The sequence below is a fragment of the Bison bison genome, unplaced genomic scaffold (genome assembly GCF_000754665.1).
Source record: "Bison bison bison isolate TAMUID 2011002044 unplaced genomic scaffold, Bison_UMD1.0 scf7180017864503, whole genome shotgun sequence".
In the NCBI taxonomy this organism is placed as follows: Eukaryota; Metazoa; Chordata; class Mammalia; order Artiodactyla; family Bovidae; genus Bison; species Bison bison.
Genome location: NW_011495061.1, coordinates 5436742 through 5461244, shown reverse-complemented (window position 1 = coordinate 5461244; position 24503 = coordinate 5436742). Strand labels below are relative to the sequence as shown.

The 24503-nt window shown below is 43.2% G+C and overlaps 2 protein-coding genes and 1 long non-coding RNA gene across 3 annotated transcripts in view; 2 read left to right on the top strand and 1 right to left on the bottom strand.

Annotated features, from left to right (window-relative positions):
• Positions 1–4823: 4823 nt before the first annotated feature.
• On the bottom strand, positions 4824–7684 carry RPL27A (ribosomal protein L27a). Its single transcript, XM_010829303.1, has 5 exons — positions 7593–7684; positions 7140–7203; positions 6640–6715; positions 5878–6052; positions 4824–5000 (listed from the first exon to the last, which is right to left on the bottom strand). The coding sequence occupies exons 1-5, from the start codon at positions 7593–7595 to the stop codon at positions 4872–4874; spliced, it is 447 nt and encodes a 148-aa protein (XP_010827605.1). The 5' UTR covers positions 7596–7684; the 3' UTR covers positions 4824–4871.
• Positions 7685–7805: 121 nt separating this feature from the next.
• On the top strand, positions 7806–17664 carry LOC104980544. The gene is made up of 3 exons (XR_824278.1): positions 7806–8024; positions 10195–10316; positions 17110–17664. It is a non-coding gene; the product is annotated as an uncharacterized LOC104980544 (long non-coding RNA).
• Positions 17665–17905: 241 nt separating this feature from the next.
• TRIM66 (tripartite motif containing 66) overlaps positions 17906–24503 on the top strand; it is a 50724-nt gene continuing 44126 nt past the window's right edge. The window contains 1 exon segment of the mRNA XM_010829374.1: positions 17906–18153. Within this exon segment, the coding sequence (XP_010827676.1) occupies positions 17945–18153 (209 nt within the window). The 5' untranslated portion in view covers positions 17906–17944.

Here is a 24503-nt window from a genome sequence, read left to right as displayed (position 1 = left end):
AATCACTGCAGATGGTGATTGCAGCCATGAAATGAAAAGACGCTTACTCCTTGGAAGGAAAGTTATGACCAACCTAGATGGCATATTCAAAAGCAGAGACATTACTTTGCCAACAAAGGTCCATCTAGTCAAGGCTGTTGTTTTTCCACTGGTTATGTATGGATGTGAGAGTTGGACTGTGAAGAAGGCTGAGCACCGAAGAATTGATGCTTTTGAACTGTGGTGTTGGAGAAGACTCTTGAGAGTCCCTTGGACTGCAAGGAGACCCAATGAGTCCATTCTAAAGGAGATTAGTCCTGGGTGTTCTTTGGAAGGACTGATGCTGAAGCTGAAACTCCAATACTTTGGCCACCTCATGCGAAGAGCTGACTCATTGGAAAAGACTCTGATGCTGGGAGGGATTGGGGGCAGGAGGAGAAGGGGACGACAGAGGATGAGATGGCTGGATGGCATCACTGACTCGATGGACGTAAGTTTGGGTGAACTCCGGGAGTTGGCGATGGACAGGGAGGCCTGGCGTGCTGCAATTCATAGGGTCACAAAGAGTCGGACACAACTGATCACTGAGCTGAACTTGACCTATAATTGTATGACATCAAGCATCTCTGATTGCTTCCTTTACATGATTGTGACCACAAATGCTCCCATACATTTACAAAATGCCCCTGTAGAGGATGGTATCACCACTACTGAAAACAAGTGTCCTTAGTGCCTTTCTGGGAGATTGCTCAGGGACAGGGCAATGCTGCCTCCTCTACCATCTGGTAGAAGTTCACCTTCTACCAGAAGTTGAAGCCCACCCCCATTCTGGAGTTAAGAAAGGCCCCCTGGGTTTTCTCCTGTAATCAGGTAACTTTGAGAGCAGAGCAGGTTACGCTATTACATCTTTCTAAATGCTTTTTTCAGTAAAAATTACCATACATGCTTTGGTGAACAGTGTTGAAATGAGAAGGCTGGGCTTCTTTTTAAAGGCAGTATTTGGAATGCCCTTGGAAAGTAACTGTAGTTCACACTGGTTTGTGGAATTAGGACGCCAAGAAAACTAATTACATCACAACTCAAGTTTAAATTTTGTTAAAAATAACATCCTTTATTTTGCAAATAGCCTTGTAATTCACCTTGTTCCCCAAATGACTGATTTATAGATTAGGTAAATAGTGTATTTTTTTAAAGCCAACTTTAAGTGGAAATCAAACAAAAACTGGGCTGCAAAACAGAACCAGAATGAAACATACACTTGAAGCTCCCAGAACTCATGGGGCAATCTCTATATTCTTCCTCCAGAACTTTCCTGTGTGCATACAACCACTTTTTTTTTAGCCGAATAAACCTCGAATACTCATCTTTTAATGGCAAATTCTAAAAAATCTGGAATTCTCATCTTGAAGGCGCACAGAAAGCCCAGTTCCCATTTTGCACGGCCAAAGCGGAACCGGAGTGCAGCGAGGGTGTTGGAGAACTCAGGTTTAAGCCCACGCCTCACGTCGTGCTGGGTCGAATTAAACCTCCCGCCTAGCCCGGCGCCACAGGCCGGCCCCGCCCACTACCGGAAATGGTGGAACCGACTCTGGACGTACTTCCGGCCACGGCGTGGGAGGTCAAAGTGACGCCGGAACCAGAACCTCCCACACTGCGGAAGCGGCTCGGATCTCCGCGGCTAGAGCGCCAAACTCTGCCTGGCTGCAGTTGCCAGAACCGCGGTATTCCCCGCCCCCCCGTGGTGCACGCCTTTGGTTGGTTTTCATCCCACGGGCTGGCTGCTACTGGGCTAGTAGCAATGTTTACCTGAATTGACAATTTAAATCCTACGGTTTTGACGAGGACTTTTGTAAATTATGGTGTATTTAGCTCTTAATGTAACATTTCCCACAATTATTTTAAAGGGCAAAAGGTTGAGGACCACCGAGTTCGGGGGATATCTGATTAGAAAGCTCTGCTCCCTGTGCACTTCATCAACGTGCACCTTGTGGCCACTGGGGGTAGTGGTAGTATGGGCCTGTGCCTATGGGACAGGCTAATGCAAGTTTGGCAGGCTTGTCCAGGAACTTTTCCTATGCATTGGCTATATTTTGTATCTGTTTTGGCAACTTTCCCTTTAAAATCAAAACATACGGTTTGCCTTTGGTGCTATGCAACAAGCTAAGTGCTCGTTCTAGGTGTGGGAGTGCTCAGTCATGTCGGAGTCTGTGACCCCATGAAATGCAGCATGCCAAGCTTCCCTGGAGTTGGACACATCACCAACTCGCGGAGCCTACTCAAACTCATATCCATCGAGATGGTGATGCCATCCAACCATCTCATCCTCTGTCATCCCCTTCTGCTTTCAGTCTTTCCCAGCATCAAGGTCTTTTCCAATTGGTTCTTCGCATCAGGTGGCCAAAGTACTGGAGTTTCAGCTTCAGCATCAGTCCTTCCAATGAATATTCAGGACTGATTTACTTTAGGATCGACCGGTTGGATCTCCTTGCAGAGAGCACTAGGTCACTCTTCATTATCCTAGGGCATGTTTGTTTTTTCACCAGCCACACTACTTCCTTTGGCAGTATTACTAGTAATCAAAGGGCCTGCTTGGTTACTGTAACTATAGACAATGGTGAGCAAGATACACACAGCAACTCACACTCATCAGTAGCTGTATTCTCCAGGCCTGGAGATGGGATGGCATGGCATTTGAGGAATCCTATTTAGAATGGCTGTTCTACTGATTCTTATATTTAGCATACCCAACAGGAGCAGCACCTCCATACAGGACTGGGATGAGCATGATCCCACCTAGTTTCAGGACAGTTATGCTACAAGATGCTAGCAATGAAACTGGGAAAGAAGCTAGCCATAAGATTATTGACACATCTGTCCTCCCCAAACAGATTTTGCTGCCAGCCCCACCCCTATCAGTCACAAGTCTTATCTCCTTATGTCTTCTGAATCCGACTTGTCTTCCATCCTCATGGTCCTGCCTCCTACCTTCCACTGTACCCCTCAACTAAGTCACAGCCTGGCCAGAGTACCTGTTCACTCCAGGCTCATCTCCCAACTTGTCTAACCTTCCCAAATTGGGTTTCCTGAATGCACATTTGCTCTTCCCTGTGTTTAGATCACTTTCCCAATGACTGAATCACACCAAGGTTAACTACTTGTCACTTGGGTGACAGTAATAGTTCATTTATATGTTCCTTACCAAGAGCTGAGCACAGAAGTTCAGTAAATACTTTCCATTTTACTTAGTCCACACAGTACCCAAAGTAGGTGCATGTGTGCTCAGTACCCTTTAAGACGTCACATAGGTATCAGGTTTAGATCCAAATTTCAAATCCGGCCTGAATCTTTATTTACACTTTTCTCTATCTTCAGTGTCTAGTAGAAATCAAAGTTTCCATATTTTAAGGACTCCAAAAGACATTAAAACCCACTTTTACCTTTCCCCATCAGTACCAACATGTTATGTCAGTAAGTTACTAGCTTGTCCAACCAAGTGCCTTCCTGACCATTAACTCTCCATTATATAAATCAATCACATTTCCTCCACTGTGCTTCTTTACACTTGATCATGCCCAATATCCTGTAAAGGCTGTCACAACACACTAGTCCCACAGAAAGTCATGGTTCCCAGCCCATTTATGACCCCACAGAGCAATACAGAAACAACCCTCTACCAGACTAAACCTGTAAGTACAGTTTTAGTAAGCTTAAGTGCCATCCTAACTATTCTTTTGGTCACGTTTCTACCCCACAAGTTTTATGATGGGTCAAAAACACCTTCAAAATCTTGTGATAAACTATAGCAAATTATAATGTACGATAATATTAAGAGGGTCCTGTCAGCACACAAGCATTGGTCATCTTGGTTTTGCAGGAGATACAAACTCTAGAAAACCTGATTCTGGTTTCTGGTCTTAAGTGTTAGTTGCTGAGGCGTGTCTGACTCTTTGTGACCCTATGGCTGTAGCCCGCCAGGCTCCTCTGTTCGTGGGATTCTCCAGAGAAGATACTGGAGTGAAGTGCCATTTCCTCCAACAGGGGATCTTCCCAACCCAGGGATCAAACCTGGTCTCCTGTATTGCAGTCAGATTGTCTGAGCCACCAGGGAAGCCCTTTAGCATCCCCCTAATTTATCTATAAGATACACTTCAAACTACAAGGAAAATCATTAGCATTTCATGATGTATCTCTTTAAACATTCAGATTCCTATGCACAAGGATCCTTGAGTTCTGACAACTGATTTCTAGAATCCAAACCATGGATGGGGTTCCCAGGTGGTACAGTGGTAAAGAATCCACCTGCCAATGCAAGAGACATGAGTAACTTCCCTGGGTTGTAAAGATCTCCTGGAGTAGAACTGGCAACCCACTCCAGTATTCTTGCCTGGAAAATTCCACGGACAGAGGAGGGCCACAGTCCATGGGATCACTAAATGTGGGACACGACTGAGCACACACACAAACCACTCTATTACTGTCCCATGTTTCCAATGTGACCCAGAGATCTTGTATGTAAAGGTTCCACATCAAAACTGAGTTTCTGCTTCCTGAGCTCCAAGGAACAGTTAAGGGCACATTCTCCCACTCACTGTAAATTCAGAACATACAATTCTAAGAGACCTTTCAACAATCAGATAAAGTTTCCTCATCAACAGGTATCCTCACTGAGTGAGAAGGCTCAAATTATGTAACCAGCCAAGGCCTATAAGTGCTGGTGTTACCTCTTTGTACTTTGAGGGGAGTTGGCAGAGGAACTCAGGGTCTAATACCCTTATTCTAGAATCCATTAGGTGGGTTTCTGTACAGGTAGGGAGGTAGAAATGCCAAAGAACCTACACTCAAACCAGAAGAGAAAAGCACTTAACATTTAATGAATTTCCCAGCATGTGGCTTCAAGCCACCAGGACACAAGCCCCACCTACACCCTTAATCTTCTCCTCAGCTCTTCTGCTGAAGAATTTGGCCTTCACGATGACAGGCTGCTTTGGGAGCTTTCCTTTCCCCAGAACTTTGTAGTAACCCTAGAAGAACAGAGAAAAGAGTTTATAATGCACCACAGCAGTCACCAAGAGTATAAAGAAAGATTCTTGTCAATCCACTCCATCTAGGAGCCAGGGAAGGCATGTTTCTGATCTGGGCACTCACGGAGGCACCAACTGCCCTCGCCAGTGAATCAAGACCAGCAGGTTCTATCCGAGTACTCTAGCACACCAGGACAAAAGCTGTCGGGATGTGACTCTAGTCTCAGGCAGAGCTCAAACCCCCTTTTCCTATTCAATTACCACTTGATAAGCAAAAAAGGAAAAAAATCACATTTCCAATCATGTTCCAAGAAACCAGGGTCATCAGAACTGCTCAAACAACAGGCTGAGAAAGGGAATTTTAACTTTCCTGAAAGTCTCCTCTGGGTTCTACCTCCATATCCATGGAGGGTAAGGAACACAAGGACCAGACTCCTAATAATATACAAAAATGCCTTTTTGGGGTGCAGGGAGGGATCTCTTCAGATAATGTTCAGCCTTAAATATCGACTGAACATACTAGGATTGTATTTTATTAGAACATAAAGGGTGAAGGGCTGTGCCTCATTGTAGTCTTGTGTAAAACAGACCAGAGCCAGCTAAAGTAAATCACTACTTAAGTTCAGATGAGAAAGCAGGGTATTGACAGTAGGAATGAGATATCTGATCAGTTAAAAATTCAAGTGAAAAATGAAGTAAATGAATGGGAGTAAAGTATCACTCTTCAAAGGTTTTACATGATCACAACTGACAAGAGTTCAGTTCTGTTCAGTGACCTACCCGTGGAAGTTCTACTGAATGAACTGTCTAGTAGGTAGCCGGGCGTGTATTATCCATTATTTTGAAAGGCACATAAAAGGCAAAAATAGTCACTTACTGATCGCACCACATCAATGATAGGAGCAGCTCCTGTCTTGTTCTTGGCAGCATTTACTCGTGTCTGCTCACTAACCAAGGTCCACAATTTATCAAGGTTGACAGTCGGGCAGAAACTCTGGTTCCTCTTTAAGTGGTAATGCCTCATACCAACTTTCCCAAAGTATCCTGGGTGACTGGGAAAACAAGGCAACCATTTTCATTACCTCACTCCAACTGAGCTATGCTTACCATCTTCTCAGTCCCTCGCTCTCCATGACAGTGTACACTGTTCACCTGTGCAGAAGAGCAACCTAGTAGGAACTCCACTTGTCGAGTAAAACAAATCTTAAGACTAGAATTCAGGTCACTTGAGAGCTTCTACGCCCTCCTATCACACCGGACTCCTAAACAAGTAGTTTTAATACCACCCCGCTAAGTTGTCCGCATAAATAGATCTAAAGGTTGTGTAAGTCAATCTGATGCATGTCACTAACCTGGTGACTGACTATGCCATAAGGGCCACAGCCAGTGAATAAGGTCAGCAGTTACTCTTCGAGGACTCTAGCACACTAAGGCAACAGTGGATACCCAAGCGTGACTCTAGCCTCGACAAGTGATGACAAGTTCAGTTCACATCAAACATAAACTAGAGAAAAACCAGCAACAGACAAGGTTCGTGAGTAGTGAGACTTGCTTCCCGCTGAAGACGTTCTTAACTACCCTCTACCCCTAAATCCCAAGCTAGTATTGTCAGTAAAAGGACAGTGAGAAAACCACTCACTATTTGTCGAAGTTGATCCTGTGATGATGCATGCCACCAGCATTACCTCGGCCTCCCGGGTGTTTCCGGTGTTTGCCTGCAGGAACACATAGCTACATGGCTAAAATAGCCTTCTCCAGCCCGTCAATACTATTGTAGCAAAAGCATTTCCCCATACTTCTGGGCCTTGGCTTTATATCTCTTCCAGCAATGTTGCACCTTCAAGACTCTTGGGATAAATATCACTTTGCAGAGTTCCACGTAACACTAACACAGTACTTCATGCCTTCAACCGATTCAATACTGGGTCTCGTTCCATTTCCAACCCCCCAACTCATGTGAAATTCTCTACAACCGAAGCACAGACGATTCTCAAATAAAAAGCCAACATCTAATGATCCAGTTCAATCCAACTCGACCGCATGAGTTCTGACAAACCCACTTCACTTAGCTAGCTACTGACAACCAAGCAGCCGGCAGGTATAGTCCAAGGCCGACCAGAATGGGGAAACAGCACTTACCGATGCGGCCGTGGCCGTGGCTCACGTGGCCCCTAAGTTTCCGGGTCTTCCTTAGTCTGGATGGCTGTATGGGAGAAGGTACTTAGTGAGAAAGCCGAAGGGAAGCGGGGCAGGGGGCAAAGCTTGCCAGTCTTTGAGGGACCCACAAGCAAAGGGGTTTGCTCTGTGGCGCCGTCAGCAAAACTGATGTTACAGCCACGCCTGAAGCCGTGCGGCCTCATCAGGGAAGATCCCGGGCGCCCCGGCCGGCGTGTCTCTAAGCTCCTGGATGAACACGCGGCCCTAGTTTCTCCGCCCTGCTCCGGGCCCATGCCGGCCACTCCGCCCCGCGGCTGGCCATACGCAGCCTTGGAAGACCAGGGCAAGCTCGGGAGTAGGTGGCTGGGGTGCCTGGTGAGTAAAGCTCGCGGGTTGAGACTACAACTACGCGGACCATCCTCAGGAACCACCTACCATGTCGGCGGCCTAGACGAAAGAGGAATGCCTCCGCGAAGTCTCGCGATCTACCGAGCACCGGGGCGGAGTTATCGCCTCACTTCCTGTCTGGGAGGCAGGGTCGCGGGCGGGGCCTCTTTGGCGTCGCGGGTCTCGCGCGACTTCGGGTCTTGGTGTTTTCCTTTTCCTGTGGGCTCCCTGTTAATTACAGAGCTGTTCCGGAGGCTGCAGTGGGCGGGGTATCGTTTCTGTGATGTCCCGCGGGAGCTCGCGCTCAGAGGCTATCTGTCTCGGAAGGCGGGGTTTGGCGCCCTAAGGTGCATTCGATTGTGGCTCTGTTGGGCCTGGCTTTTTTCCCAGCGCCAAGGCCCCGAAATCCGCCGGGACCACCGTGTTTCTCAGCTCCTCACCAACCGCCCCATACCTCAGCGACCCCGCGCTTCTCGCTGTGTAAGAACACAGCGAGGTCGTCTTGGCCCGGGCGGTAGCGGTTGCTTGCGTGTCCCTTGGCTGCTTTGAGGGACTGTTTGACCCTCAGTGTGCCCACCGGGTCTCTCTCTCTGCACCCTTTCAAGTCTTCGTAGATGTCTCTACCAGCCTCTGGGAGTTGCTCGGCCCACACTCTTGAGTGGGCTCAAGGTGTTCTTTTCTCCTTGTGCCATTGTCCTGGGCATTTCACTTTAAACAAGCTCCTTTTAGGGACCTCTACACCAGGTTGCTTTGGGGTCCTTTGTTCTCCAGACTGTAAACCTACCCGTCCATTTTAATTTTCCCTGGAACCTGCTTGGCATGCGCATGACCTCGTCTTCTGGACCAGAGAACCGCTCCTCGATCTGGACTGTGCAAGAGTCTTCTCTTGTAGAACTTCTCTGACTCATTCAGTTATTGTTGCTTACTTCTCCCCACTGTGCTACCTTAAAATCTACCACAAAACTCTTGTACTTGTTGGTCCATATTTATCTTTCCTACCATACCAAAGTCCTTAAAGGCTGGAGGATTGTTTTCTTTTACCCGTGCACTCCTAGCTCCCGGCAGGAAGTACACGTTCAACAAATGGTCCTTAAGTGAATGAATGCACCTGCCCTCACCTCCCTTTGTAGATTAAAGTGGAAGAGGCGTCTTCCCGTTTTAAGTCTTAACCTGTGTTCGGGATCACCTTCCTCAGTTAACTAGTGTGGGCTGTGTGTGCGAATTTTCTGTTCCTTGTTCCCTTCAGCTAAAATACAGTTTAGCTAAAGTATCCTAAATTCTCCGTTTCTGTTTATTACCTCTCCTCTTTCCTTTTCAGCCAGGCTCCCCAAAAGAATAGTCAACAAATCCTGTTAATGCTAGCTTCCCATTCATTGTTCAATCCACTGCCATCTGGCTCTCAGCCCCATTATTTCAATGAAATTGCTCTTAGCAATGTCATCAATTCACCAAACACCAAACTGAATGGCCCCTTCCTCATATCACTTGTTTTTTCTGTTTTACTTTACCCATTTGACTTCTTTTTCTAGCTCATCTCTTGCCTTCCTCCGTCTTCCCTTCAGGTTCTTCTAACTTTGTCCACCATTTAAATATTGGTGTTCTTCAGCCTTCTGCCTGTCCCCCTCTTTTCATAGTACACAGTCTTCTTGGGTGAACTCGTCTTGAGTGGCTTCAATTCACATCTCTGTTGCTGAGCTCCACAATCATTCACTTATGGTTAATTTCTGGTTAGTGTCTCAGCCATTCTAAGATAAACTAGATAGACAAATCCAAAGACTTGACCCTTCCAGCTCACTGGTGCCTTCCTTATTCTATATCTTGGTTCGCAGGCTTGGCAACCTATATAGTGATGTCAGGGAGACTTGAAAATTGTCCCCAAACATTTTTTTCCTCTAATACATTGTCATCATGTCGTTTTTTCTATACCTAGCCTCCTTTTTTAGCCTTTGTGCTAAAAAGCACAGCTTTCATTAACACCCTTATCATATCTCTTATCTGGAGTTCAGCACCCTCTTGTGATCATCCTGTCTGCATTCTAAACCTCCTCCAATCCCTCCGTCCTTCACACCTCTGTCAGGTTAATCTTTCCAAAATGACTCATCCCTTCACTTCATAAAAAAGTTTGGAACAGAACTCCCTGTTAGCTACAGAACACCGCCCACTTGCCTTTCCAGACTAACCTGAGCTTTTTCCCTACACAAGCTTTCGCTGCAGCCAAACTTAGTACAGCCCTTCTACCTTTTTTCCTGTGCTAGTGTCATTTCTCATGCCCGGAGTACTTATCTTTTTCCTAACCAGATGCCCTGAAGTTTCTTCAACCTTGAAGTCCTACCTTACATTCTGCTTCTTCAAGAATTATCCAGTCCACAGTAAGAATAGCCAAATACACCTTGCAGTTTACAAAATATGTCTGTCTGCCTGCGTGGGCAGCTCTATTAGCCCCCTTGTATGAATGAGAGAGTTGAGACACAGAAGATTTACTGATTTGTCAGAGGCTACAGAGCAGCTGCCAATCAGAGCCTAGACCTAGCCTTAGGTTTTTTTCTTCGGATCTCCTGCTTTTACCTCAGTAATCACTCCCTCTGACCTCACGACATTATGGTCTTCATCACTCCTTCAATCCTTATTCACATACTGTCTGTACCAGCAGAAAGAGCTTTGAGAGTTGGGGGCAAGGCATAAGAGACATCATCCTCTATTTGACATCAAAAGTGGCCTGTAAGTGCACAAGTACCTGGAAACGACCCTTGGTAAGATGGTCTGTGAATGGAGGTAAGCTGGGCAGAGTTTGGGGAATGAAAGGTTACCTTCAAGTATCTAGTAAATAGGAACTGGAGCAAGGACCAAGATAGCCCAGGGCGTGGAGGTAGAGTGGTTGGTGGGACACTGCTTCTGGACAGTTGTGTCAGGTTTCTTGGTTACAAATGGGCTACATCTTATCCCTCAGGCCACCCATCTGAATGGAAGGCCTTCTTGAGCGGTCCAGCACTGAAGTTGGGTTCTGTGTTCACCTGACATTCTTCCTGTTGATAGTTTGATCTCCAGGGTAGGGAGAGTGCCCTGGACAGTTGTCTGCTTTTGGTTTTCTAGCCAGCTCCCTCTTCTTCCCAAGGAAATCATGTAACTTTAACATAAGGCTCCCGTGGGGTTTGTCAGCGTGGGTCAGTTTCCCTGGGTCAGCCAGCTCTGAGAGAGCTATCCTATGCTATGCTAAGTCACTTCAGTCATGTCCGACTCTGTGTGACCCCATAGACGGCAGCCCACCAGGCTCCCCCGTCCCTGGGATTCTCCAGGCAAGAACACTGGAGTGGGTTGCCATTTCCTTCTCCAATGCATGAAAGTGAAAAGTGAAAGTGAAGTCGCTCAGTCGTGTCTGACTCTTAGCGACCCCATGGATTGCAGCCTAACAGGCTCCTCCGTCCATGGGATTTTACAAGCAAGAGTACTGGAGTGGGGTGCCATTGCCTTCTCCGCTGAGAGAGCTAACAAAGCTAAATTCTGTATATGCAAAGTTAAGTAGATGCTAGACATGAGGTACTGGGTGACCTCATGTCACCAGGCACAGGGGGCATGATCGTGGACATGACCCCTGAGAGGCCTCTTTCTCTGTGACTTCTCTTCTGAAGTAGAGCATGGCCTGTGACATCTCAGACATGTGGACTCTCCTCAGAGAGTCAGGGCCTCAGAAAATGCCTGCGAAATGAGCAGAAGGGAGACAGTGCTGGGCAGCAGCCTGGTGAGGCAGGTATTTGCAGTGCTGACCTTCTTACTCCTCCCTTAGCCCTCTCTCCAGGTGGCCTTGTGAACACACTGCCACCTGAAGAAGACCCTGGTGGTCCCTTTCTCTTCCTTTCCTCTCTGGGTTCCTGATTTCATCAGTGATTCTTCAGACAGCAACAACAGCCTGGGTGCATTCAGCCTTGCTTTCTTGCTCTCCATCTTCAGAGTCGTACATTTGGAAATATGTTGCTCTCCTTTTTCAAGTGGGGCTTCACTGGTGGCTCAGGTGATAAAGAGTCTGCCTGCAGTGCAGGAGACCCAGGTTCGATTCCTGGGTTGGGAAGATCCCCTGGAGAAGGAAATGGCAATCCACTCCAATATCCTTGCCTGGAAAATTCCATGGGCAGAGGAGCCTGACAGACTACATACAGTTCATGGGGTTGCAAAGAGTCGGACACCACTGAGCGACTTCACTTTCATTTCTTTCTCCTTTTTCAAGTAGAGGATTGTTAATTTAAGATGGGACGAGTCAGGGTGTCTTTTCTAAGTGAGAATTTGAGAAAAACTCAGATCCGAATTTACTTCAGAAAGAATTTTAAAACTTACATGTCATAGAAAAGACAATACATGAAAGAAAAATTTGAAAAAATATAAGTACAAACATCTCAAATTATAATACCCTACAATACTGTTTTCATGTCTGATTATTACCTTTCAGTTGTTATTCACATGGAGACATAGCTGTCTGCAAAGCTGATGATCATGGTACACAAATCTTTTTGTATTCTGTTTTTGGTTTAATACTATTACATTTTTTCTGTATCACTACCCAGTATTCATGATTATTATTTTTAACAGCTAGTAGTTTATCTTCAGCACATACTATAATTTACTAAGCCATTTTCTCGTGTGTGTTTTTTTTTTTTCCTTTCTTATTGTTCTCATTGTGTTCTTTGCTATTGAAGACAATGATGCAATGAACACTGGTGTATGTGTGGCTTTTTTCTTCTTCTGTTGAATAACTTGTCTAGGATAAATTCCCAGGAGTGAGATTACTGTATTATAGGGTATGAACATTTTTATGATTCATTTTATGTTGCTATATGTATGTATATTTTTTCCAAATGGATTGTACCAATATATGCACCATCAGCACGTGTGGTTTCCAGTTTAAACTACACCAGGTTCAGAGTTTTTGCTTGTTTTATTTTGTTTTTGCTTTTATCAGTAGTTTTTGATACACCCACAATATGGCATTTAGGGGAAAATTCATAGGACCACACAAGGTTTTCTTTATTACAAAGTAAAAATAAATATAATTCAAGGACTAAGAGTCCTTCCTTTCTGTGTTGGATAGATTTTTAAAAAAATCTCATTGTTCTGTGTGGCAAATGCATTCCTAACAGCTTTGTTGGAAGCTAGGATGGAAAACCCTGCTGCCATTAAACTCAGAATAGCAAAATGTGAAGGGAAGAATGCCAGGATCTTCGAGGGCAGTTCATCCAATAGCACAACGAATTCAATTGCTCTTGAGTTTTATTTTAGATGATAAAATTCATGGAAAGAACACAAAAGTTTTGGTTCATTTCCTACCCCTGTTTTCACTAGCTGAATGATTTTGAACAAGTAGCATTTTCTCTTTCAATCTTAGATTACTTGTCTGTATAATGAAAAACTACCGTGATTCATTCATTCATTTTAGAAATACTTATTGGGCACATGCTGTGTATTCAGACACTATGTATGGGTGCCAGGCAGTGAGGGGAAGGCGCCATGGTGAACACAAAAGACAAAGTCCTGCCCTAGGACTGTGCCTAAAACAGGCAGTGAGCAAGCACACAGATAAATAATGTATCACATTCAACACAGTCTAGCATAGAATAGGCACTCTCTCTTTAGTTGGTATTTCTCCCTCCCATTTCCCCCCCTAAAATGTATGCTATTTTGATGATAATTTGCTCTGTACTACCCATGCAAACAATCTTTGAAATTCTAACTCCCAGTATGGTACAGAGTGACTTGCTCTGTTATTCCTTGGCCAGGTTACAGAAACCCAGTTAATCTCTCCCTTCTCTCACCTCTGGGAGTGGGATCTTAAGGGAGATGGTTTGTAAGCAAGGTAACATACGTGAGGTTTCCCTTCTGTCTTGCCATCTTTCACTTTAATTTAGTTCAAGTCGCTTCATGACTTAAAGTGGAGGTCATAAGCTGATGGCTGGTATACTTTGTTTGACTCATGCTGTTATGATTTTTTTTTAATTTAGTTGGTTGCCAACATTTAAAATTTTTTTTTAAATTTGGCTTTCTGGTGTTTTGAAAAAACTAAGACTTGGCAACACTGGACCCACATTCTTTTAGGTGAGGCTCTTTACTGTTTATATGACTAACCCCTGGAGGCATTTGAATTGGCTACCCCTGGCTTAAGTACGTTCTGCCAAGCAAGCCCCTTAACTTTCCCAGGTCAGGGAATATAGTGGGGAGAGAGAAGAGCTAAATAATTGTGAAAAGGAAGAAGGGGATAGAAACGGGATCATTTGGCCTTCCCTTGCTTATCTTCAAATCAGAGACTCATTGCATGTGCATGCTCAGTCATGTCTGACTCTTTGCAGTCCCATAAACTGTAGCCCGCCAGGCTCCTCTCTCCATGGAATTTTCCAGGCAAGAATACTGCAAGCACGAATACCATTTTGTACTTCAGGGGATCTTCACGATCCAGGGGTAGAACTCACGTCTACTGTGTCTCCCGCATTGGCAGGTGGATTCTTTACTATTGTGCCACCTGGGAAACCAGAGACTCATTGCTGTGCCTTTAATTTAACCTTACCCTCACAGAGTTAATTCAATTGCTCTTCTAAGACAGAAATCAAATACTTACTACTTTATATTCTTACCCTGAGTTGTGCCCACTGGTTTGGAAAGCCATGCCACTTCCTCAGATACCCAGAATGGTCATTCAGAGTCTATTGCAACTGTTCTCAAAGTGTAGTCTAAAGGCCCATGGAGGGGGTCCCTGAGACCCTTTCAGGGGTTCCACAAGGTCGAAACAATTTTCATAGTAATACTAAGATGTTATTTGGCCTTTTTACTGGGTTGACATTTGCACTGATGGTGCCAAAGCCAAAGTCAAAGATGGTGTGTAAAACTGCTGGTATGTGTATTCTTCACAGCCAGGCATTTGCTTGTAAAAGAAAAGATGATAAAAAGAGAAGAGCCAGTTTCGCTGAAGAATGTCCATGTTTATTAACGTTCAATCCTTGAATACAAGTTTCTTTAATATTCTGTGTGAAGAAATAAGTATGCATAAAGCACTTCTGCTGTTTATCAAAGTGAGGAACTGTAGTTGTATCCCTATTTGACTTGCATGCTGCACTAGCTTTATTATTATTTTGTAGAATACTAGTTTTATTTGAACAACTGACAGACAAACTGATTATTCAGGCTTGGGAATTTGGCAGATATTTTCTTTAAAAATGAAGAGAGCCTATCACTTCAAGAAAGAAAACACTTTATTTGTTGCCAACGATAAAATTTGGGCTTGCAAGCAAAAATTAGAATTCTGGTAAAGTTACAGCTGCCTCTGTGAATTTGACAACTTCATAACATTTACAGAATTTTCTGATGCAATTAGAGGTGATATTAAAGAGTGACTTTTTTTCTGTAATGAAATATGTCAATATTTGGAATATTTGCATTAATCATTGAATCGGTATTTTCCAAGTCAGTGCTTGGTGTTATAAAAATTATGCCTGGGTTAAAGAGTGTTTCAAAGTGTTAAAGCAGACCGGTGGATGGTAATGTAACAGAATAAGAAAAGTTCACTGATGGAGTATCAGATTCCACCAACCTTGAAGAAACTACTGCTCTTGGATAGCCTCTGCCTACAGTAGCTTGAAGCAGGACTTCCATTCCTGGCCAGAGATTGAAGTCAGGCTACGTCAGTGAGATCACTGAATCCTACCATTAGACCACCAGGGACCAGTGGTCAGTGATAAGGTTCTAGCCAGTCAGTTGTGTAGAAATGAATTCCATATAGAGATGGAAAGTAGTGAAGCAAGTAAAGTGTTTGTTGCTGCTGCTAAGTCGCTTCAGTCATGTCTGACTCTGTGCGACCCCATAGACGGCAGCCCATCAGGCTCCGCTGTCCCTGGGATTCTCCAGGCAAGAACACTGGAGTGGCTTGCCATTTCCTTCTCCAATGCATGAAAGTGAAAAATGAAAAGTGAAGTTGCTCAGTCGTGTCCAACTCTTAGTGACCCCATGGACTTCAGTCTATGAGGCTCCTCCGTTCATGGGATTTTCCAGGCAAGAGTACTGGAGTGAGTTGCCATTGCCTTCTCCGAGTAAAGTGTTTATTAGGAGGCAAAAGGGTACGTGTGGATAGACACATGAGTGGGCTCAGAGAGAGAGCTTGCCCTCATGGTAGTTTAAATCACTTTTATGAGGCATTTCTTCTGGATTTCCTTTGGCCAGTCATCGCTGCCTTATTCTGAGTCCATATTTAGCTTATCTCAGTGTCCTCTGATGTGTGTACGTGCATGTCTTAGCCAAGATGGATTCCACTGAAGACGCCTATGGGGTAGCTTGACATCACTTCCTATGAATTGATGCCTTCCCTTTTGACCTCCAGGGAGCTTTCCTGTGTATGTATAGTCAGAAAGGTCTCCTTGGCTTCAAGAATGAGGAATAGGTAGTCTTTTATGTCTTATTGGGCAGGGCTTAGCTTCTCCCTCCTGCTCTTTTTGAGTATCTGTGCACAGCAGACGAACTCCATCTGCCCAGCCTGGGGCCCATCTATCTCCTGACTCACTACCACTTGTTAAATTTTGGTGTACTATCAAAGAAGATTATCTACAATTATCTAATAAGGCTATTAAAATACTTCTATCTTTTCCAACTGTATAGCTGTTTGAGGCTGGATTTTCTTCATATACTGTAAACAAAACAACATGTAATAGATTGACTGAAGAAGCTGGTGTGGGAAAAGCCAGCTTCTATTAAGTCTTCTGCTGAGCCAGACATTAGGAGGTTTGCAAAAAGGCAAAAACAATGTCACTCTTCTCACTAAATTTATTTTTTAAAAGTATTTTTTCCTGAAAAGTATGTTATTCATGTTGACTTGTAATAGGTTTATTGTGTTTTAATGAATTAATATTTTAAAATTATCTCACTTTTAACTTATAATATGGTAAATGGCAGTAGATATAACCACATAAGTAAAATTTCTTTGGGGTCCTCAACACTTAAAGTAAGTAAAGTGGTTCTAAGACTAAAAGGTTTGATATTCTCAAAAGTCTGGCGAAATAAACTTATCCACATTTAAATCTTTTAAGAGACATTGTCCTCACCTCCATCAGGGCTGCTACTGTGGCTGTGCTCTGGAAAGTAACTGCTCTTAGAGCCTCAGAATGAATTCAAGATAAAAGCCCATCCGTTACTTTATTTAGTGGCATCTTGCTGGGCTCCCAAGAAGCCTGGCCCCTCCTGCCTCCTCTGTCCTTAATGCGCTTGGTTCCCAAAGACTGGAATTGAAGTGACAGTTCTCTTAAATTTGCATAATTACAGAGCTCTGAATTTGAATTAAATGAATTTTGTTTTTGTTTCTTTATAAATAAGTACAAATATAAAACTAGGTGCACTCTTTATGCTTTTATATAATTACAAAACCTAAAACAGCTGATAAATGATAAAAAAACCAAAACAAACTAATAATATCATTTGCACATGATGTGTTGCTAAGCAAAATTGTCACCTCAGCTTAAGTGAGGTGCACCCTGTTGTGGCTAAGTTTAGCAAACTTGTGCCACATGATGGTGGTCCAGTTTCCCCACTACTCTCTGTATTCTAGGTTCTGTGGAACATTCATCATCATGCGCTGTGATTTCATTTGGGCTTCCTGTGGCGAGAATCCGTCATTTACATATTATCTGCTCCTTTTTCTTCTCATTATCCTGAGACAAAGTAATACTGGTATGAACTAGATCCTAACTTTTTAACACTGCCTCTAAAATCCCATCATGGTGGACATATAGATGACCCAGAGTATTTATACTTTAAAAAGCTCATCAGAATGAAACACTAATTTACAAAAGTTGTTAGAGAGAACTCATGAGGAGCCAAATTCTCTGAACCTCATTTTCCTCAGCCTGTCTCTGATGATTTTATTTCATTTTTTAAAATACAATCCCTATTTCCAAGGGTAATTGGGAGGATGGAGATAAAGTATATAAAGCACCTGGCATAAACTTGGCATTTAGTAAATTTCCTTCTCTTTTCCAAAATGAAATGTTGGATCAAGCTTGTCCATTGATAAGAGAAGCACAGAAGTATCTGGGACATTTTTGAAGGCAAACCAACCCTGTAGGACACACACAACCTAGCAGACCCCTCCATGCTTTGTCTTCCCGGCAGAAATCTGGGACTGTCTTTTGGGCCCAAGTGAGAGTTCGGACTGTTCCCGTTGCGGGACGTGAGCCTCCAGTTCTAGGGACAGACATAGCCTGGACTTCTGAGGCCTTGGTTTTTGTGTCCTTTCCAGCCCTTTTCCCAAAGAAGTAAATCACTCTGCTTTGTGCTACACTTATAGGGAGTAGAGCTTGGTTTGCTTTATACACTACTTCACACTTGAGAATATTAATGGAAAAGCCCCAGTTCTGGGCACATGTGTGGGCACAGATACAAGCATGAGCTTTATGGGGCAGTCACTAATGCACCAGAAAAACAGAAGCAGACAGATGGAGGCGACACTGATCTGCTCGTTGTGCCAACAGGACCTGCACAGTGTTGGTGCCTGGCTTCTACCCTGTTAGCATTTGCTCTGTAAGAATTGCTTCCAGTGCTTGATCCAGGAGCTAGAGCACGTTGCTGGGGTTCAATGGGACTGTCCCAGATGGTAAGTACAAAGGCACCAGAGGTTCACCTCCATCTCTGAAACAGCTCTTTTCCCATTTCATAGGAATTGAATTTCAGGTGTAGAAAGAATCAGAATTTAAAAGCCCATGGGATACTCATTGCTGAAAGCAACTCTTTAGGGAATCTGTGAGACAAAGCAAATCCTCTTGCTGCTTAATAGATCTGTTTTGTAGGCTAGGATTTTTCATGTTGGGATTTCCTTAAATTGGTGGCAGACTAAGAAACCTGGAGAGTTTGATTCAGGGTTTGGCTGCCTCCCCAGAAGGAGAGGATATGTCCTGACCCACTAAACTTCTGAAGCAGGGGAAGAATAGGTGGGCCCCTCAGGTCAGTCAGGAAAAGATTTTGAACAGACTTGCACTGACTAATGAACCATTCACCATCTATGGTGAACCCCCCTCCTACTGCAGGGAGGAGCTTGTGCCTTTCTTCTGAACGTCAGGTTTCCTAGGAGACAATCTCATTGAGAACTGTGAAGTCCTTGGAGACAGCAGCCAGGTCCCTTCATTTCATTATTCTAGAACAAGTCATGTTGCATTGGTGCATTGAGTGTCTGCTGAATGAACTTGTGCGATGAAAAAGCCAAATCAGTTGACAGCATTTAAAAACATCATCATTTTTGTTTGTTTTGTTGTCTGCAGTATTTTAAAAGTGATTTGTAGCACAGGTCTAGGTTATCTGAGGCATTAGACCATTGCAGGTACTTTGAGATCTGAATTTTGAGATTTTTAAACCTTGGACAAGCTACCTAACCTCTGTTAGTTCTCTGTTGAGAGTTTGAAGTACAGAAAAGATATGGTCTACTTAGATTTTTTTAATTAATATGTGATTTTTAAACTTAACCACTTAAACTTAGTTCTCCCCTAAGCTTTTAATTTTAACTTACAAATCTTATTCTATTTATTAATATAGAAAATTTAACAGTCACTTTAAAAGGACCTTTCATTAATATTTGAACATATTTACAGCTAATATTTGCTTTTATAAATTAATTTTTTAAAAAATAATTCAATTGTCTAGCAAATAAACATTCTAAAGAACTTAACTCTTGGAAATACAGTAAGTTAAATTTATAAAAATGGAGAATCAAATATGTCTTAAAAGTTCCAGCACTGTTGCATTATTATCCAGAATATGTAAAGAGCTCGTACAACTCACCAATGTAAAAATGGGCAAAGAACTTGAATAGACATTCTCCAAATATCACTAATATTTAGGGAAATACAAGTCAAAACCATGATGAGATATGACCTTACATTTTTTAGCATGGCTGCTATTAAAATAAAGAACAGAAATAACAAGTGTTTGTGAGGATGTGGAGAAATTGCAATCCTGTGCACTGTTGGTGGGAATATAAGATGGTGCAGATTCCTTGGAAAACAGTATTGTGGTTCCTCAAAAAATTTTAAAATAGAATTACCAGCAATTCCACTTCTGGAGTTAAAAACAGGGACTAGAAGAGATATTTTTGTGCCCGTGTTCATAGCAGCATTCTTTGCAACAACCAAATGTGGAAGGAACCTACGTGTCCCTAGACAGATGAATGGATAAACAAATGTGGTATCTACATGAAATGAAATATTCAGCCTTAATAAGGAAGGAAATTCTGACAAATGCTACAACATGAATGACCTTTAAGAACATTATATTAAATAAGCCAGTCACAAAAAGACAAATATTCTATGATTCTGCTTACACGACGTACGTAAAGTAGCTAAATTTACAAAGATAGTATGGGGATTGCCAAGGGTGCAGGGAGGAGGGGATGGAGAATAGTTTAATGATATAGAGTTTCAGTTTTGTGTTTTTTAAAAAAATTAATTATTTTATTGGAGCATAACTGATTTACAATGTTGTTAGTTTCAAGTTTTGCCCATTTTTAAATCAGTATTTTGTTGAGTTGTATGACAGCTTTATATATTCTGGACACTAGACCCTTATCAGATAAATGACTTGCAAATATTTTCTCCCTTTCCACGGGTTGCCTTTTTGTTTTGTTGATAGTGTGCTATCAACACATTGAAAGTTTAAAATTTTAAAGTCCCATGTACCTGTCTTTTGTCATCTGTGCTTTTGGTGTCATACCCAGGAAATTATTGTCGTAAAACTTCCCTCCTATGTTTTCTTCCAAGAGCTTTATAGTTTTAACTCTCATGTTTAGGTCTTTGGTCTCACTTAAGATTTCTACCATGAACTAATTATACATATCTCAAGACTGTTTGACTCTAAAATCAGAAACATTCAAAAACTAAGATCATGGCATCTGGCCCCATCAGTTCATGGCAAATAGATGGGGAAACAGTGGAAACAAGTGACAGACTTCATTTTCTTGGGCTCCAAAATCACTGCAGATGGTGACTGCAGCCATGAAATTAAAAGATGCTTGCTCCTTGGAAGAAAAGCTATGACAAACCTAGACAACTTATTAAAAAGCAGAGACATTACTTTGCTGACAAAGGTCTGTATAGTCAAAGCTATGGTTTTTCTAGTAGTCATGTATGGATGTAAGAGCTGGATTGTAAAGAAGGCTAAGTGCCGAAGAATTGATGCTTTTGAACTGTGGTGTTGAAGAAGACTCTTGAGTCCCTGGACAGCAAGGAGATCAAACCAGTCAATCCTAAAGGAAATCAGCCTTGAATATTCATTGAAAGGACTGATGCTGAAACTGAATGCTCTAATACTTTGGCCACCTGATGAGAAGTGCTGATTCATTAGAAAAAACCCTGATGCTAGGAAAGATTGAAGACAGGAGGAGAAGGGGATGACAGAAGATGAGATAGATAGATCACATCACCAACTCAATGGACATGAGTTTGAGCAAGCTTCAGGAGATGGTGAAGGACAGGGAAGCCTGGCATGCAGTCCGTGGGGTTTCAAAGAGTTGGACATGACCGAGCAACTGAACAGCAATAACAAAAGTTACAAAACTAAATTCATACTAATGACAATTATTAGAATCATGGTGTTTGTTGCCAAGTTATTCTAAGTACAAGGAAGAATGAAAATATAAGCTTTGGTGTCAGTATATCTGGGCATCTTAGTGTGAGTTCTAGTCTGCGTGTGTGTTCAGTTGCTCCATCGTGTCCCACTTTTTGCGACCCCATGGGTTGCAACCTGACAGGCTTCTCTGTCCATGGAATTTTCCAGGCAAGAGTACTGGAGTGAGTTGTCATTTCTTTCTCCAGAGGATCTTCGAACCCACATCTCTTGTGTCTCCTACATTGGCAGGTGGATTCTTTACCATTGAGTCACCTGGGAAGACCCAAGTCCTAATCTACCTGCCACTTAATAGTTGCATAGTTTGGTAAGTTTTCCTGCCTGTAAAATGGAGATGCTAATTGTAATTAATTTATAGGGTTGTTATGAAGAGTAAGTGAGAACAGAAAAGAAAACATTCTGTACTATATGCCTCGGATATAGTAAGAGACCAAGAAATGTGAAAAAAATGCTATTATTTAGAACTTGTGAAACTGAAGTGGAAAAATCTGTTAGATGTGAATATGCTTGATTTGGAGTCAGGCCATTTCTTGAATATGCTGCATCTTCATTATTTAGTATGTCCTATGGTCTGGCCAGGCTGTTGTTACCTTCCATATTTGCATTTGTGGGTCAGAGTGGAATAAGCTTCCTCTGCTACTTGGAGGTTTTAGGATTCTCTGCTGTGGGCTATTTGTTGGTTCATATGGTAGTTACTGACTTTCATGTACCAGGCCTTATGGTATTTAGGGCACTGAGATGAAAAGACCAGGCCCTTGCCTTCAAGGAACTCATATTCTATTGAAGGGCAGATAATAATACAGTGTTGTAGGAATGTGAAGGAAAGACTCTTTAGGCAAAGGAGCAATAACTCTGGGAGGTTCTCAGTGCACAAGGACTGGTGGATATCAGTTGCTCAGTAAGTGTTTTCTGAAGGACTAAACAAATGGCACCCAAATGAGCTGACTGATGAAAAGCAGAGATGTCACCTAGTTCGGGCAAGTCCAGTGAGATACCCAATACCTGAACTTAGATTTCTGATCCTTAATTTGAGAAGCCAGGCTTTGGGAGTCTCATTCTTTGGAAAGAGCTTTTAGCACCTCCACTTTATCAAGCAGAGTAGGATTACAGACTTGCTAAAAGGCTTATCCTACTTCTGCCAATCTGTGATTTTCAAATGTCACATATGGGAATAGGTAGAGGGTTAGCAGGGGAGATGGACAGAGGCTGAAGAATTAAATAGGCCCTTAGCTTCAACGCCTCCAGACACACGGGGCCACGTGGCATGGGGATGAGTCCATTTCCATAAATCTATTCCTCCTGGTTGTTGGGCACATCCAAGCAGTTGCCGTGTTGAATGGAAGCAGGACTATGCCTGAGCTCAGGGTCTTACCAGCTGATTTTCAACTCTAATCCCTCAGTGGAGCCTCCCCAGGCCTGCATGTTTGCACTGGGGCTCAGCACAGGGGGAGGGCATGAAGTGGGCATCTTCTCATTCAGCTGAACTGTGCCTTGCATCTCTGCAATGCCACGTCCAACACAGAACCTGACACCGGTTGAGGGCTTAAGTGAATACTTATTTAACAGATGATAAGCAATGGGTCCACAAAAATATCCATGGCTCTTGTCTGAAAGGAAAACTTTTTCCAGTTGTGACACTGCCCCTTTCTATTCCTCAAGTTTTGAGGTGCAGATCATGTTTATCAAGCATCTTCTGGTTGGCAGAGGCTATATGGAGTATTTATGCCTGTGTTATCTTTTCTAGAAAACTTCACAGCAACCCTCTAACATAGGTATTATCCCCATTTTACAGATGAAAAACCTGGGAATTGTGATTATGTAAGGATGGGCTGGAAGAAGCATAAGCTGGAATCAAGATTGCCAGGAGAAATATCAATAACCTCAGATATGCAGATGATAACCACCCTTATGGCAGAAAGTGAAGAGGAACTAAAAAGCCTCTTGATGAAAGTGAAAGAGGAGAGTGAAAAAGTTGGCTTAAAGCTCAACATTCAGAAAACAAAGATCATGGCATCTGGTCCCATCACTTCATGGGAAATAGATGGGGAAACAGTGTCAGACTTTTATTTTTTGGGGCTCCAAAACCACTGTAGATGGTGACTGCAGCCATGAAATTAAAAGATGCTTACTCCTTGGAAGAAAAGTTATGACCAACCTAGATAGCATATTGAAAAGCAGAGACATTACTTTGCCAACAAAGGTCCATCTAGTCAAGGCTATGGTTTTTCCTGTGGTCATGTATGGATGTGAGAGTTGGACTGTGAAGAAAGCTGAGCACCGAAGAATTGATGCTTTTGAACTGTGGTGTTGGAGAAGACTCTTGAGAGTCCTTTGGGCTGCAAGGAGATCCAACCAGTCCATTCTAAAGAAGATCAGCCCTGGGTGTTCTTTGGAAGGAATGATGCTAAAGCTGAAACTCCAGTACTTTGGCCACCTCATGTGAAGAGTTGACTCATTGGAAAAGATCTTGATGCTGGGAGGGATTAGGGGCAGGAGGAGAAGGGGACGACAGAGGATGAGATGGCTGGATGGCATCACCAACTCGATGGACGTGAGTTTGAGTGAACTCCGGGAGATGGTGATGGACAGGGAGGCCTGGCGTGCTGTGATTCATGGGGTCGCCAAGAGTCGGACACGACTGAATGACTGAACTGAACTGAACTGAATAACTACTAAGTGTCAGGTCAGGTCGAGTCAAACTCAGGTTCATCCACCTTTGGAGCTTGTGATCTGCACTGTGGCGCTTTGCTCAGGGGGAGATTCCTCACCCACTGGAATTATTGCGCTAATGGAGAGACTCAAGGGAGAATCTGAGGAAAGACCCAATCCTGCAGCCTGAGATACTGGGTACAGATCTTCCATCAATGCAGTCACAGCCTAGTTGAAATTCTCCCCAGCAACTCCATCACACTAGGAAGTGGATCTACATCAGGTCTTAGGCCCTGAGGAAACCAGCGGGACCAGGTCTTTGAAAGCTAGTGATGGGGACCAAAGCAAAGGCAGTAGTATGCTGAGCACACACTGTCTCAGCTGTGCTGTGAGATGGCTGGCGTGGCGGGTTCTGGGAAGGCTGGATATTGGAAATGGGTCTACTCAGCCAATGAGACTATCTACTTGGGACTGTTTGCTTTTAAATCTGTTTGAAAATGGTCCCAGATCAAATTCTACCTGGAAAGTTGGCCATTGAGTCCCCAAGTGATACTTTAAATAAATGTAGCAAGCTCTGAAGGAAGCTGGCATGCCTGAAACTCTTTACTATATGCTGGGTCTGTTTTCAAAATTTTCAGGGCTCCTATGGTTCTGGGACTCCTGAAAATTTTGAAAACAGACCAG